Genomic DNA, 15,943 nt, shown 5'->3' on the forward strand with positions numbered 1-15,943 from the left:
AGGACTCCATCATGCTAGGAGCTGTACAAAAACAAAACAAAGATGGTCCCTGCCCTCAAAAGCTTACAATGGATGAATACTAACAGACAGGGGAGTACAAAGAAACAATGAGACAATATTGTCCAGTATGATAGACAGTGGTCTCTGTTCACCAGCAGTTTAACCATTGTGAAGGTTCTTTTGTGAGCATTATGGAAAAGGAGAGTTTCATGGAAGACTTTGGAGGATGATATGCTAGTTTTTGCAGATGTTTATGGGGAGCTCCTCCCAAGCACGAAGGACAGCATGGGAAAAAGCGCAAAGGTGTTTGTTTGAAAATGTAACAAATAGGTGATGGAGACTGGCATGATGGACCAGTTGGAGGTGGAAGCTGACATCTTGATAGTGTGTGAGAGATCATAGGGTGGGGATATGCCTGGAAAGTGAAGACAAGTAGTGTGTGTTTGATGGAATGGAGAAAAGGGAGCCAGTGGAAGAATGCAAAAAGAAGGGGTTGACATTGTCAAACTAACAGGCTAGGGAAATTATCTTCGCAGAAGTATTTTGAATTATAAAGCAATCATAAATTCTACCATATTTACCACTTATCTGGAGAGTGTAACTCTTTTTTAAATGGGTAAGTAATATAGTGGACATCATCAGTTTACCACCACCACAGTAAGGGTAGAAGGGATGGGTTTTAAGCTTTCACTGGTAAATTTTCATCTTAATTTAGCTGTTTATAACATGAGCTGTTTAACATGCATATGTGCCTTTCTCAGTAGGGATAGACTTAAGCATATGCTCAAATACTTAGCTGAATTTGGGCTTTTGAGCAGTTGAAAATCAGTAGATAGCACCATGTGATCAGCCAGCTAGGCATGAATCATTAATAAGTTGTCCACCAAACACTGCTGTTCCATGAACCATGTTTCAAGAATAGCTTTTATAATTATGTCTGTACACTACTCCATTTTAAACTAGATGTTCAGGTGATGTTTCTAGGACTTGAAAAGTGAATCTGCATCTTGGGAATGTAAGGTGGGAAACTATGAGTGTACCCAATTTAGGCTTAATCAATTTTCACCTTTATTCATAAAATTTCAGACAGAATTATTGTCACAGTGTCTGAACATATATTTATGCCAGACAATAAACATATAAGATGGATTTGATTGAGGTCCCTGATACTGCATTCTGGAGCACTGGGAAGTTCTCCTGTACATCAGGATGGTCATCGCCTCCTCTGATCCCTAGTCTGGTTCTTCAGGCCAGTTCCTTCGCTTTCTGGCGTGGTATTCCTCCATCTTGGGCCCTCCTTCCCTTATATTCTCAAACATGTCCACATTACCTATTCCTTAACTTTTCTCCAATCAGCATTAAGCATTTGTCTTATGTAACCCATACAATACGCATACACAAACTTTAATTTAGGAATCTATAGTTGTGTCTAGACTTTTCATGTCATTACATTTCCATGTCACCCTGCTCCTGGGTTTTCCCAGAAAAAGGGGACTTTTGTCATTACAGGTTTGTGTGTTTATTATACTAATTAACTTCCCTTTTACCTAAAATCTTCCAACATAACATCACCTTTGTCCTGTCAAAGTTACATTATTTTAATCAAATCAGCCAATCTATGTAAGAGGCGAAGAACTGGCAAAACCTCACGCATTGCCAAGCAAATTTAGGCTGAGGGCTTGGCCTAAATGTTACCTCATCTAAACTCATTCACTATCCATAATTATAAATTATTAAAGTATACCTAAAGGCCCTTAATCTTACCATTTAGCAATTCTTCATCTTAAATTAGTGTGTATATATATCATAACCCCTCTACTTGGGGGCAGGGTAGTGTTAAAGAGCACTTTGACCCCAAAATGTCAATATTTTCTTTGTATGCACTTTTGTGGTAATTGTGTCTGTCCCAGGATATTAAAGATCCATGGTGAGTAAGGTAATATCTTTTATTGGACCAACTTCTACTGGTGAGAGACACAGGCTTTCGAGCTTACACAGAGCGTTTCTGCTGACCAACCATTTTCACATCATTCAGCACTTTGCCTCAGTCTGCTGTCTCAGCCATCCACAACAGTTCAGATATGCCTGAGGCTCTTGGGCCACATGTCCACTTGCATGTAAGTGGTCCAGTTTGTAAGGTTGCACCTTCACTCCTTCCAGATGTGGCTCAGGACAGCTTAGTGTCAATGGGAGCTGCGGGACGTGCTCGCCGCCGTTTCCCGCAGCTCCCATTGGCCAGGAATGGCAAACCGTGGCCACTGGGAGCTGTGGGGGGCCATGTCTGCGGACGATTAACATAAACAAAATGTCTCGCAGCCCACCAGCAGATTACCCTGATGGGCGGGGCGCATGCTAAAGGTTGCCGACCCCTGTCCTAACTAGACAGAGTGTATATTTGTGGGGTGGGGGCTGGAGAACCAGGTAAAGGTCAAGGGTAGTATTTCTTCCAGACAGACTGAGAGGGGTTATCAAGGATACATGCTCTCCAACAGAGGCTATAAAAATACCAGAGTTCAGTAAACCTAAAGTTATTCTGGCAAGAAGATTAGATAACTTAAGTTGGATAGCCGTGTCTTTGTGTGACAGTAGCTGACATCCACATTTACAAAATGACAAAGCTTAATTCCTGCTCCCCAGTCTACTGTAAATAACATCCTGGTATTATAACCAGGTTTGGCTAATGTGGGAGAGTAGGAAGCCAAAGACTGCTTCCTAATCTGAATATCCCACATGATAAAGCATATTGACGGAGATGTAAAGTTATCCTCTGTCCCACCCCCACAATCCAATACTTTTAATTCTAAAGAAAATAACAGCCCCACTGAGGTAACTCAGAAATGATTTTGTTTAATTAAAGACAAATTTTCTGGTTTTGGGTGAATAACTTTTCATTTAACCTCAGTGAAGGGAGAGAGCAATTACCTCAAGTACACTCCAGAACCAGTATATAACTTGCTCGGATGAGCAGAAAGCTTGTGTGCTGTGAAAGTCAACATCAATCAATCAAACAAAAAAAAATCGCTGTACTTATTTGGGTTCATATATTAAAATTTCTGACTGGACTGAGAAATGGTGTAGCCTTTTGTGTGTTTTTTATATTCCTTATTGGTCATGAAGTTTGGTGTGGGAGGAGACGTGGCACCTATTTTTCAGTCAAATCTATGTGATAGTTATACAATTTTGGAAGAATTAAAAAAAAACACAAAACCTTCCACCTTCCAGCAAAATTATGCATAGAATCTGGAACATCTGAACTCATCCAAGTGCTCATGAAGTTGTTAAGATGCATTGCTTGTTGGCGCTGTCTGCCTGCAAAGGGTGATGTGATCTGGCTAGAGTTTCTCTGTGGTTCTGCTAACAGCTGTTAGTGCTTAATTGTTCTCTGGCATTTTACAGTACACTTCAGAAACAGCCAAAATCTCTTAAAATTTTAAACACAGACAAAAAGGCCTTTTGGATAAGATCTCAAATAGTAAATTAGAACCCAGAGTTAAAGGAGGTGGATATCGATATCTGTTTGAAAATTTGGTTGCTGATTTTTTTTTAAATTTGGGATTATAAAATATAGAAATAGCAACAGAATGGCTTAAAAGCTCTTAGAAATGACATTATTCTATGTGCCATCCAACGTCTGAAAAAATGATAGAAACTGAGAGAGCTTCAGAATATTAAGATCCTTAAGTGGAAAGTAATGTTAATATTTTATATGTAATATTTTTTCCTCAGATAACAAATGCCATCAGACTGCCCACCACAAAGAATAAAAAATCAATGAGATTTTTCAAATTTACAGAAAATGCACAGTTGAGGATTAGGGCAAATTCTTTGAAATTAATGTGATCTTTATCAATAATGTTCATTAAAGTTACTGAGCAAACAGATGTAAAGGCTGATTATTGGAGAACAATTTATTTTAGGGGCCGTCAATAGGGGGACCACGGGCCAAATCTCGACTGACAGACACTATTGAGTGGACCACAAAAATCTTTTTATTTACTTATTATTATAGTAAAAGCTGTTTTATCTGGCATGATGGGAGAGTGCAAGTTAGAGAAAAATGCCACTTAACTAAGAGGGAGGGAGTTTGGGTGTGGGGCTGGGGGTGCAAGAGGGGGCGCGGAGCGCAGGCTCTGGTATGGAGTTTGGGTGTGGGAGGGGGCTTAGTGTGCAGGAGGGGGTGCCGGATCCGGGGGCCACTTACCTTGGTCGGCTCCCTACAAGCGGCGACCTGTCCCAGCTGCTCCTAGGCAGAGGCACGGCAGGTGGCTCTACGCCCTGCCTCTGTCCCGTCCTGCCCCGCCCAAACACTGACTCTGCAGCTCCCATTGGCTGGGAATGGGAGCTGTGGGGGCGGTATGTGCTGGCGGAGGCAATGCGCAGAGCAGCCGGGACAGGTCGCCGCTTGTGGGAAGCCGCATCAAGTGAGTGGCCCCTGGGTCTGGCACCCCAGCCCTGTGCCAGAGTGAAGATCAGAAATGCCAGTTTATAGAGCTTCCCGGTTGGTGAAGTGTCGGATAAAACAGGTTTTGCGTTGTGAAAAATGTTCCTCTGGAGTCTCGATCTTGGCTTGACGAAGAAATTTTCACCTTGACAAAAAATAGACTACCCCTAATTTTTTTTTTATTAAACAGGGAATGTGTGTAAAATAAGACAAACAACGTCAGGGATGTGTTTCTTTAAACTTTTAAAGTGGGAGATGAGATTTAATGTAGCAGAAAAATGTGTTTAACACTAACAACTGCAGGGGGTTACTTCGCTTCAATGTTCTCTTAATTAATTAGGACTAGAACATTCTGGGGTCTAGAGAATGTTATGTTCTTGCCGGTACACCATACTGGACCGGACCAGCTTACTTTCACCTCTGCCATCAGCCCTTCTGGTCCTGAGCCTCCTCATATCCATCCTTCCTGGGTTCTTAATTACCAGACACCTGGACTTCCCCCTCTGGTTTGTCGCCCCAAAGATGTGAAACCAGTCCCCCAGTTATCAGTTCACTTGGGCCCCCATGCTCCACATAGCTTGCATAACAAACCCTGCTTGGGGTAAAAATGAACAAAAGGTTTATTTAATAGAAAAAGATTCAAAGATGAAATAAGGGACAGCAAACATACAAGTTATACAGTAAATAAACGGACAAAACTTCAGGCTTTATACTTCTGTATTAGACAAAATCCCTTTTCTAGTACAAGTTGCCTGTTGCCTTTGAACAGTTTCCCAGCTTACACCCTAGCCATGGGGAGGATCCAGTATTCACAGACAGCCTGCCATCTTTAAGACTGTCCCTCAAGTTCTGGAAGAAAACTCCAGTTTTAAGCCACCTGTTTAAAAGGCTTTTTTCCCTTTCTCCTGGCATGGAGACTCATGGTTTTGGGCAAACACCTGGCTTGGTAGGTGCCACTCCCTGTCTGATAACTCACTGTCCTACTGTGAGGTGGAGCCAAAGTTTAAGCCCAGATCTCTCTCTCTATAAATTCATCATGGTAGCCTTTATACATATCCCATAATGATTATTAAGTTTAGAACATTACAAGCTTTCATAAGACCCTAGTCAACATTTGTCTAACACAATAATATTATATGCAATCAGTTAATTCAGCTGCTTATTCTTTAGTGTCCAAACACCTGTTCTCCCCTTGGGGTGTCTGGACCCTGACTGTCACAGTCACTTCCTCCATGACTTGTCAATTATGTCTTGTAGCTTAATACACAAATCCAATTTTCTTCTTTTCCTACTACATGTATCAAATTGCTCTGCATACCAGTGCAAATTTAAAACTGAATTGAATAGGATGATCAGGCAATGTAGTGCCTATTTTACAAAAGGAGACTAAGAGCTTGGCATATTTAGCATCGCAAAATGAAGGCTGAGATGAGGGGTTATGATTTCTCTCTATAAAAGACAAAAATACATTTGGGGTAAACACCAGGGAGAGAGAGGAGTTATTTAACGCCATGGTCAATGTTGACACAAGAACTGGCCATGGGTACATTTAGGTTGGAAATTAGAATGTTTCTAACCATCAGAGGAGTAAGCTTCTGGAACAACCTCCCAATAGGAGTAGTGGGGGCAAAAAACATAACTGGTTTTAAGATGCAGCTTGGTAAGTTTATGAAAGGGGCTATGATAGGGTTGCCTACAATAACAGGAGACTGGACTTGATGATCCAGGAGGTCCCTTCCCATCCTATGTTGTTGTCAGGTAGTGACTGTCTTGGCAGTCAGCATTTAGCGGAGGAAGAGGTCAGTCAGTATGTCATAGAAATCGTTAGCTCTAAGATGAATCAGAGCAGATTTATTTTAAATCAGTGGTTTATATCACCAATTTTAACCATGATTTAAATCAGCAAGTATGACATCTTGATTTAATTAATCAATTTTAATCTTGTTTTGCATCTTGCACTTTTAGTTATTTTCCAAAAGAAAGGTTGATTCTCATTGGTTGGTAACCATCTAAACAGATTGAATTGCAACTAAATGTGGTGCTTCTTTTTGCTAACCAGGAGGATACATTATATTTATATACATTTTGTGTTTCAGTTTTCATCAAAAAGTTTAGTAGCAATTGGACATCTAACTTAATGAATGTCAGTGAAAATGAAGTAGGATCAGAGGCTAAAACAGGGAAAGAACAAGTTAAAAATTACTCAGACAAGTTAGATGTTTTCAAGTTCCCAAGGTCTGATGAAATACAGCCTAGAATACTCAAGGAACTGACTGAGGAGTTATCTGAGCCATTAGTGGTTATCTTTGAAAAGTCATGTAAGATAGGTGAGATTCCAGAGGACTGGAAAAGGGAAAATATAGTGCCATCTATAAAAAGGGAAATAAGAACAACCCGGGGAATTACAGACCAGTCAGCTTAACTTCTGTACCTGGAAAAATAATGGAGCAAATAATTAAGCAATCAGTTTGCAGACACCTAGAAGATAATAAGATAAGTCACATTCAAAATGGATTTGTCAAGAACAAATCATGTCAAACCAACCTAATAGTTTTCTTTGACAGGGTAACAAGCCTTGTGAATAGGGGGGAAGCAGTAGATGTGGTATATCTTGACTTCAGTAAAGCTTTTGATACGATCTCACATAACCTTCTCATAAACAGACTAGGGAAATACAGCCTAGATGGAGCTACTATAAGGTGGGTGCATAACTGGTTGGAAAACTGTCCCCATAAAGTAGTTAGTGGTTCACAGTAAAGTTGGAAGGACATATCGAGTGGGGTCCTGCAGGGATCAGTTCTGGGTCCAGTTCTGTTCAATGTCGTCTTCAATGATTTTAAATAATGGCATAGAGAGTACACTTACAAAGTTTGCTGACGGTAACAAGCTGGGAGGGGTTGGAAGTGTTTTGGAGGATAGGATTGAAATTCAAAATGATCTGAACAAACTGGAGAGGAGGTCTGAAGTAAATAGGATGAAATTCAATGAGGACAATTGCAAAGTACTCCACTTAGGAAGGAACAGTCAGTTGCACACATACAAAATGGGAGATGACTGCCTACGACGGAGTACTGTGGAAGGATCTGGGGATCATAGCGGATCACAAGCTAAATATGAGTAACAGCGTAATACTGTTGCAAAAAAAAAAAAAAAAGCAAACATCATTCTGGGATGTATTAGCAGGAGTGTTGTAAGCAAGACACGAGAAGGAATTCTTCCGCTCTACTCCGCGCGGATTAGGCCTCAACTGGAGTACAGGCAGTCCTTGACTTTACAACATTTGACTTACGTCGTCAGTGCTGTTCATTGTTTATGAATTCACACCCTGATTTGACTTACGACAATTTGTTTCGACTTTACGACACTTGGTCCCGCAATGGAGTGGATTGCGGTTCTAAGTTACAACGTTTCGACTTACGACGCAATTTTCAGGAACGAATTGTGTCATAAATCCAAGGACTGCCTGTATTGTGTCCAGCTCTGAGTGTCATATTTTGGAAAAAGTCCAGTGAAGAACAATAAAAATGATTAAAGGTCTAGACAACATGACCTATGAGGGAAGATTGAAAAAAAATTAGGTTTGTTTAGTCTGGAGAAGAGAAGACTGAGCAGGAACATAACAGTTTTTAAGTACATAACAGGTTGTTACAAGGAGGGAGAAAAATTGTTCTCTTTAACCTCTGAGGATAGGACAAGAAACAATGGGCTTAAATTGCAGCAAAGGCAGTTTAGGTTGGACATTAGGAAAAGCTTCTGTCATAAATATAAAGGGAAGGGTAAACCCCTTTGAAATCCCTCCTGGCCAGGGGAAAGCTCCTCTCACCTGTAAAGGGTTAAGAAGCTAAAGGTAACCTCGCTGGCACCTGACCAAAATGACCAATGAGGAGACAAGATACTTTCAAAAGCTGGGAGGAGGGAGAGAAACAAAAGGGTCTGTGTGTCTGTCTATATGCTGGTTTCTGCCAGGGATAGACCAGGAATGGAGTCTTAGAACTTTTAGTAAGTAATCTAGCTAGGTATGTGTTAGATTATGATTTCTTTAAATGGCTGAGAAGAGAACTGTGCTGAATAGAATAACTGTTTCTGTCTGTGTATCTTTTTTGTAACTTAAGGTTTTGCCTAGAGGGGTTCTCTATGTTTTTGAATCTAATTACCCTGTAAGGTATCTACCATCCTGATTTTACAGGGGGGATTTCTTTATTTCTGTTTACTTCTATTTTTATTAAGTCTTCTTGTAAGAAAACTGAATGCTTTTTCATTGTTCTCAGATCCAAGGGTCTGGGTCTGTAGTCACCTAGGCAAATTGGTGAGGCTTTTTACCAAACCTTGTCCAGGAAGTGGGGTGCAAGGTTTTGGGAAGTATTTTGGGGGGAAAGACGCGTCCAAACAGCTCTTCCCCAGTAACCAGTATTAGTTTGGTGGTGGTAGCGGCCAATCCAAGGACAAAGGGTGGAATATTTTGTACCTTGGGGAAGTTTTGACCTAAGCTGGTAAAGATAAGCTTAGGAGGTTTTTCATGCAGGTCCCCACATCTGTACCCTAGAGTTCAGAGTAGGGGAGGAACCTTGACAGCTTCCTAACTGTCAGGATAGTTAAGCACTGGAATAAATTGCCATGGGGGGGGGGGTTGTGGAATCTCTGTGCTCTAAGAATTTTAAGAGCAGGTTAGACAAACACATGTCAGGAATGGTCTACATAATACCGAGTCCTGCCATGAGTGCAGGAGACTGGACTAGAAGACCTTTCGAGGTCCCTTCCAATCCTACGATTCTATGATTTATTTAAACAATTACATAGTTTAACTTACATTTATTCATATTCTTAATTTTTATGTTAGACAATGGTGAATGATGCATTTCTTACGAGGTGATTAATTTTTTACTTGAGCTTTGTGTCAAGCTCTATTTGGATGGAAATTCAAAGTCAATTTAAAAATGGACAAAAACAGCATTGTAAAATTGTGTTTATTCGTTAAAATATGCTGGATACATAAGAAAAAAGAGTTTATCAATGTTTCAAAACAAGTTTTAGATGTAAAACTAACTGATTTATGAAAGAAAATAATTATGGAACCGATTTTTTCTGGCCACTGTGTCCTTCAAGATTTTAGAACAAATAAAGCTCAGCTACGAATAAAAAATGTGTAAGAGGAAGTGGAAAACATCTTTTTCAACTCCCAGTTGATTTCTTAACTTTGAATGAACTAGTCATTCAACTGAACTAGTTGAATAAAGTGAAATGAAGAAAATATTCTTTCTATACCTGCAGGAGATTACTGCCCTCAAAAGATGGTTTAGCACTTCAACAAACTCTGGTTCCAGGTGCGAAGCCAGTACATTTCACCAGTTCAGTGGTTTGGCAGCAAACATATCTGATTTTTATCTACCCTGAGATTCATTGATAGTGCTAAAGATGTCTGTATGGAAGCAATATTTTTACATTTCCTCCTGTTTTGCAGGTTTGAGGTTCAATTTATTCTCTCAGAGCCAAAAAAAGAAGGGACCGGCAAACAGGGAAAAATTTCTTCATCTCTCCTTTCTGAGTTTGTGAAAAGAAGCAAAAAAGACTCCAAAATACTTATTTGTGTCTGCGGTCCAGCACCTTTCACAGAGCAAGGAATACAGTGAGTGTAAAAATAATTATTCCTGTGCCTGAGGTGAACTGTATAATTTTACCCCCTTTTAGAATTTCTAAAAGGTACTTTGAATTTTCCTTATATGCAAGTTAAAACCATTTTTGTAAATGTTTGTGTTTATTAAGCAGTAGATAGTTACAAAAGGATAGAATACAATCATAGGGAAAATCTTGTTTTTTAAACTAATGTTCCATACTACTATGTGCCGTTCTTTTTATGTCATATAGGTTACTAAAATTTTAGGACCACATTAGCTTAAAACGTATAGAAACATCCATTCATGCAAATATTAACTACAGCCCAAGTTTCATCAAGTTGTTAAAGCTTTTACTCTTAGCAAAATATCACTTTCCAGTTATTTTTTGTAGCTACGTCACACGTTTTGGTAGATCTAAGTGCTGTTTAAGAATTTTGAAATTTACCACTTTCTCCAAATGGGATTATGTCTCTGATATACAGGAATTACTGAAAAGAGCTGTCTGAGTGGTGCCTGTTCCTGACAGTGCCAGCTGAGTCAGAATTGAATTTGAAGGTGTTGTTCTGTTAAAATCTTGTGGAGACATTAAAGCTTTCAGTGTATTTATATTCATTTATATTCATTTTATTGCCGTACTAAAAACACATGGAATATAAAAAAGAAAAGATGCAAGTTTAAACAAGCACATCCATCCTCCAGACATTGGGCCAAATATCAATGCTGGTTACATCTCCTGAAGTCAGAGCAGTTTCATAGATCTAACAAAATATTGAATCTGACCAATATATTTTGTCTCTGAAATCTTTAAACAAAAACAAACACCACAAAACAGTGGGAACTAAATCTGAAATACTTCAAAATGTTACACATTCTTTGGTTTTTTAGAACTGGATACTGCACAAAAATACTAAAATGATGCTATATGTATGAATTTCTGTATGGACATGTCATTTGTTCTTAATGTATTTGCATAGCCAGAGTGATTTCAGCATGTCATCTTTTGGAAAAAGAGAGAGACTGTTGCTGAACTGTAAACTGTTTAGCTTTCCCTACATGTGAAGTAACAAATTTGATTACTGATTTTCAGGTTTCTGCAGAATCTTGGATATTCCAAAGAAGAGGTCCATAGTTTTACTGCATAAAGCAACATTGAGGATATGACAGTTTAATGCATCAATCTTCATTATTTACATTCATAAATAAGTTTAAATTCTTAAAAAGAAAAATATTTTGTATGCATTAAAATTTGACTCTTGGTATGAAAATATTTCTTGAATGGCATGTGCATTTGAGGTAAAGGAATTTTATACTGTTTTCTTGCTTTTGTATTTTTGCTAATACTTACAATTCAGCTAGGATATTAATTTATTGCAGAGGCAAGTAAATATGTACAGTCCATATTAGATATTTAATTTTGTTAGCCTAGAACTTTTTCCTTCTAGATCTGATTTATTACCATTCTAAGTACTGATTATATAGATTTTTACTTGAAACACTTTTCTTTACTGTAAAATGTCTTAGCAATACTGTCTGAATGTATGTATTGCACTGTTAACTCAGGTAAATGATCACTTACACTATGTTCTTATTGATATTCTAAAACCATGTTTGACTTTTAAGTGATCAAAACATGTTGTTGTTCTTGTACATAATATTGATAAATAAGGTGCTCCATATGTATGGCAAACTGAGTAAAGATGCAGTAAGTAATAAAAAGGTAAATAATGGATTCTTGTTGCACATGATGAGTGGAGTATCACTGTCATATATGGTAAAGTGAAAGGCAGATGGGAAGGATGGTCCAGTGGGCAGGGCACTAGCCTAGGACTTGAGAGTCCTGGATTCAAGTTCACCCTGCACCACAGACTTCCTGGGTTCAATTCATGCTGCACCACAGACTTACTAGCAGAATGCTTCAGACATTTTCTAATTATAGTAAACTCGACTAGTTTAACTTTTGCTCTGTTTGGCTTGATAGCTGGTGTTTGAACCAGAGTATACCTTTTAGAAAGACCTCCAATTTTGATTTAGGCCTGGTCTACATGGAAAAGTTTCATCGGCATAGCTACATTGATCAGGGGATGTGAAAAAGCCACACCCCCACCTCTGTCTGAGGGGTTGGAGCAAATGTGGTGTATCTTAGAGCTTGTATACATGTAGGCATAGTTATACTTAGCTACGTGCCTCCAGTTTTCATCCAGACCACACTACACAATCCATTGTCTACAGCCAAGCTCTAAGATACAACCGCATTTGCTCCAACCCCTCAGACAGAGATGGGGGTGGGGCTTTTTCACATCTCCTGACCAATGTAGCTATGCCGATGACACTTTTCCATGTAGACCAGGCGTAAATCAAAATTGGAGGTCTTTCTAACAAGTATACTCTGGTTCAAACACCAGCTATCAAGCCAAATAGAGCAACTGTTAAACCAGTTGAGGGACCATTAATTACCTTCAGCCCCCAACTAAAACCTCTCCAACGCATCATCAAGGATCTACAACCTATCCTGAAGGATGACCCATCACTCTCACAGGTCTTGGGAGACAGGCCAGTCCTTGCTTACAGACAGCCCTCCAACCTGAAGCAAATACTCACCAGCAACCACACAACAGAACCACTAACCCAGGAACCTATCCTTGCAACAAAGCCCGTTGCCAACTGTGCCCACATATCTATTCAGGGGACACCATCACAGGGCCTAATAACATCACCCACACTATCAGAGGCTCGTTCACCTGCACATCCACCAATGTGATATATGCCATCATGTGCCAGCAATGCCCCTCTGCCATGTACATTGGCCAAACTGGACAGTCTCTACGTAAAAGAATAAATGGACACAAATCGGAAGTCAAGAATTAGAACATTCAAAAACCAGTCGGAGAACACTTCAATCTCGCTGGTCCCTTGATTACAGACCTAAAAGTTGCAATTCTTCAGCAAAAAAACTTCAAAAACAGACTCCAACGAGAGACTGCTGAATTGTAATTAATTTGCAAACTGGATACCATTAAATTAGGCTTGAATAAAGACTGGGAGTGGATGTGTCATTACACAAAGTAAAACTATTTCCCCATGTTTATTTCCCCCCACCTACTGTTCCTCAGACGTTCTTGTCAACTGCTGGAAATGGCCCACCTTGAATATCACTACAAAAGGTTTTTTTTCTCTCCTGCTGGTAATAGCTCACCTTACTTGATCACTCTCGTTACAGTGTGTATGTTAACATCCATTGTTTCATGTTCTCTGTGTAATACAGTTCTCCCCACTGTATTTTCCATTGAATGCATCTGATGAAGTGAGTTGTAGCTCACGAAAGCTTATGCTCAAAAAAATTTGTTAGTCTCTAAGGTGCCACAAGTACTCCTTTTCTTTTTGAACTAGATGGATCGTTGGTCTGACCCTGTATGGTTGTTCTTATGTGCTCTAGTTTAGTGTAGCTAACCTAATTTCAGGTCCTTCTATTGTGGGTAGTCTGATTATTTGTGTCTTACTTTATCCCATATTATCCAGAATTTGCATCCATAAATGTCTTTGGTATGTCTACAGTGCAGCTGAAAGTGTGCTTCCCAGTGCATGTAAACACACATCCTAGATCTGCTTGAGCTAGCATGCTAAAAATAGCAGTGTGGCCACAGCAGCACGGGTGTTTGCTTGGGCTAGCCACCTGAGTATGTACTTTTGGGATGAGGTGTGATTGAACTCAAGTACTTGAGTTTTTGCTGGCTGTCTCAAATATTTTTTTTTTCTGAATTTGCAAAATTCTATAAAACTGCTTCTTACCAATATACACTGAGGATTGTAAATGATTTTCAGCGAGAGAGTAGTATTAATGGTAACGTATGGTTACTGATCTCAAGGGTCATAACCCTGGGACTTGATCGAGGAAGGAGCTGTGCACGCTTGTGAAGTTCAAAGCACCCTTGACTGCTGTTGAAGTCAGTTGAAAGTGATGGTGCTCATTGCACAGGAATGCCCACACTGTGCACCCCAGAGTGAAAAGGAGGGGTCTTACTGTGTTAGGTGGAGCCCAGCCTATGGATTTCATCACCACATTTTGCCACCTTTGGCAGGAAGGGGAGTTGCCCCTAACCCAGATGAATTTCTGGGCTGTAGGTACACGGCCACTGCTATCTTGAATAATGCCAACATGTACGTATGAAATTCTGTGTGTGCCTTCAAATCTTCCACTATACCTTTGCTTTGTTTTTTGAGGCAACAATAATTTATCTCCATTTTACATATGCAGAAATGGAACTATTGACTTGTCCAAGGTCACACAATACATCTGTGGAGAGCCAAGGGTAGAAAACAAATTGTCTGACCCCCTCCCCTTCACCACCACCTGTCATTTAACTTCTTGACCATGCTGCCTCAGTGTCTAGTTTCCATGTCTAGTTGATCACTGAAAACCCTTTTAGAGCACAAACATATTAGTAGAGGCACCCTAGTACATGCCGTCAATGTTTCAGTATCCTAGCTGAAGTCCAAATCTGATCAATCCTTTAGTCAGAGCTACTTTTCCCAGTTCTTTCCTCCAGGGCACTACAAGTATTTTTAATATAATTTCTCCTCCTACTACTCCCCCTCCTCCCCCCATTTCCTTCTTCCTAGCACAATTTCGGGTTTAGCAAGCTCAAGTTTCAACACAAGCGTAGGTGTTTGGTTCCCATGGAGCCAGTTTACTGTCATCCCACACAAACTGGAAGCTGGGTTGCTGTGGCAACATAGATAAGAACTTCATTTAGGACCATTAGAACTGTCAAATCAATGCTGAACAATGGCCCATCTTGTCCTGTGTCTTGTCTCCATCAGGGGGCCAAGGGTGGCTGCTTCAGAGGAAGGTGTAGAGGTGTCCATAGCGCAAATAACTGCAGTATGTTAAAATTGCAGAAAATTTTAGTTTATGTATTAAAGCAGAAGCGATGATAGCCTGTAAAACTTAATTTTATCTCTTTCCTCCATATTTTGTTGTCTTTTGTTGTTCCCTATGAGAAGTCTACGCATGTTTATGGTGAGTGCTGACAGTCTACCAAGTGCTATACTAGAGACAGAAGGCATGGTCCTGCCTCTGAGATATTTACAGCCTAACTAAAGAAACTCTTTGAAGTGTACTGGAAGACCAGAGATCAGTTTAGTCACAGTGAATTAAAATAAAGGTTTGTTTGTCGTGGGGAACACACCCACACTGCTCTGGGATGAGAAGGGGTTAAGGTACTCTACTGATTACAGCTAAGAGGAAACAGCCTCACCCTGCATAAATTGCCTGGCTGTCAAACTTGAAAGGGAGGCTCTCCAGTAACAACTACTTAAGAACTGGAAATAAAAGGAAGGGTATGGTTAGAACAGGCGAATTACAGAAACAGTTCCCATATGGGAGTAGCAGAAACCTTGGGCTGATCCCCTGAGTTCCAATATCTAATATCTTTTACTAAAAGACCATCCTTGCTGTCTTGGGGACTCCCCATAGAGCAACATCTTATAACTACTGTGAAAGTGCAGCTTGTCAAGAGCACACCAACTCACTTAAAGTGGTGTTCAGCCTGTTACACCCGTGTTCATTGATCTTCACTGAGTGAAGTTTAAGGTGTTCATTTCAACCTGTCAGGCCTAAATGGCTTGGATCTGGCTACTTCAGGAGGAGAGTTTAGTGAGTGGGAGAGCATGGTGCGGGAATGTGATTTTAGGAGAGATTGGAAGGTCCTGTTTTCAGGTATTGGCCCAATTAAGGGAGAGTATAAAGGAAGCATTTGTTTTGGGTGGGTCCAATACATAAGGCTTTGTTTTAACAGACTGCATACATAGACACCTTTTCTGCATTCTGGGCCCTTTAAAGAAATCTGATTAAGTAATGCATATATGATAGGACAATAAAGCATGGGTTTCC

General features: G+C 39.9%; 1 protein-coding gene across 4 annotated transcripts in view; it reads left to right on the forward strand.

The window, feature by feature from the left end:
• CYB5R4 (cytochrome b5 reductase 4) overlaps positions 1–11,783 on the forward strand; it is an 82,741-nt gene extending 70,958 nt beyond the window's left edge. For all 4 annotated transcript variants that reach the window (XM_073336568.2, XM_073336569.2, XM_073336572.2 and 1 more), the window contains 2 exons: positions 9,900–10,064; positions 11,141–11,783. In XM_073336568.2, coding sequence (XP_073192669.2) covers positions 9,900–10,064; positions 11,141–11,195 — 220 coding nt within the window. In that variant the 3' untranslated portion in view covers positions 11,196–11,783. The remainder of the gene's footprint in view (positions 1–9,899; positions 10,065–11,140) is intronic.
• The last annotated feature ends 4,160 nt before the right edge of the window (positions 11,784–15,943 follow it).

Source organism: Lepidochelys kempii, chromosome 3 (genome assembly GCF_965140285.1).
Source record: "Lepidochelys kempii isolate rLepKem1 chromosome 3, rLepKem1.hap1, whole genome shotgun sequence".
Taxonomy (NCBI): domain Eukaryota; kingdom Metazoa; phylum Chordata; order Testudines; family Cheloniidae; genus Lepidochelys; species Lepidochelys kempii.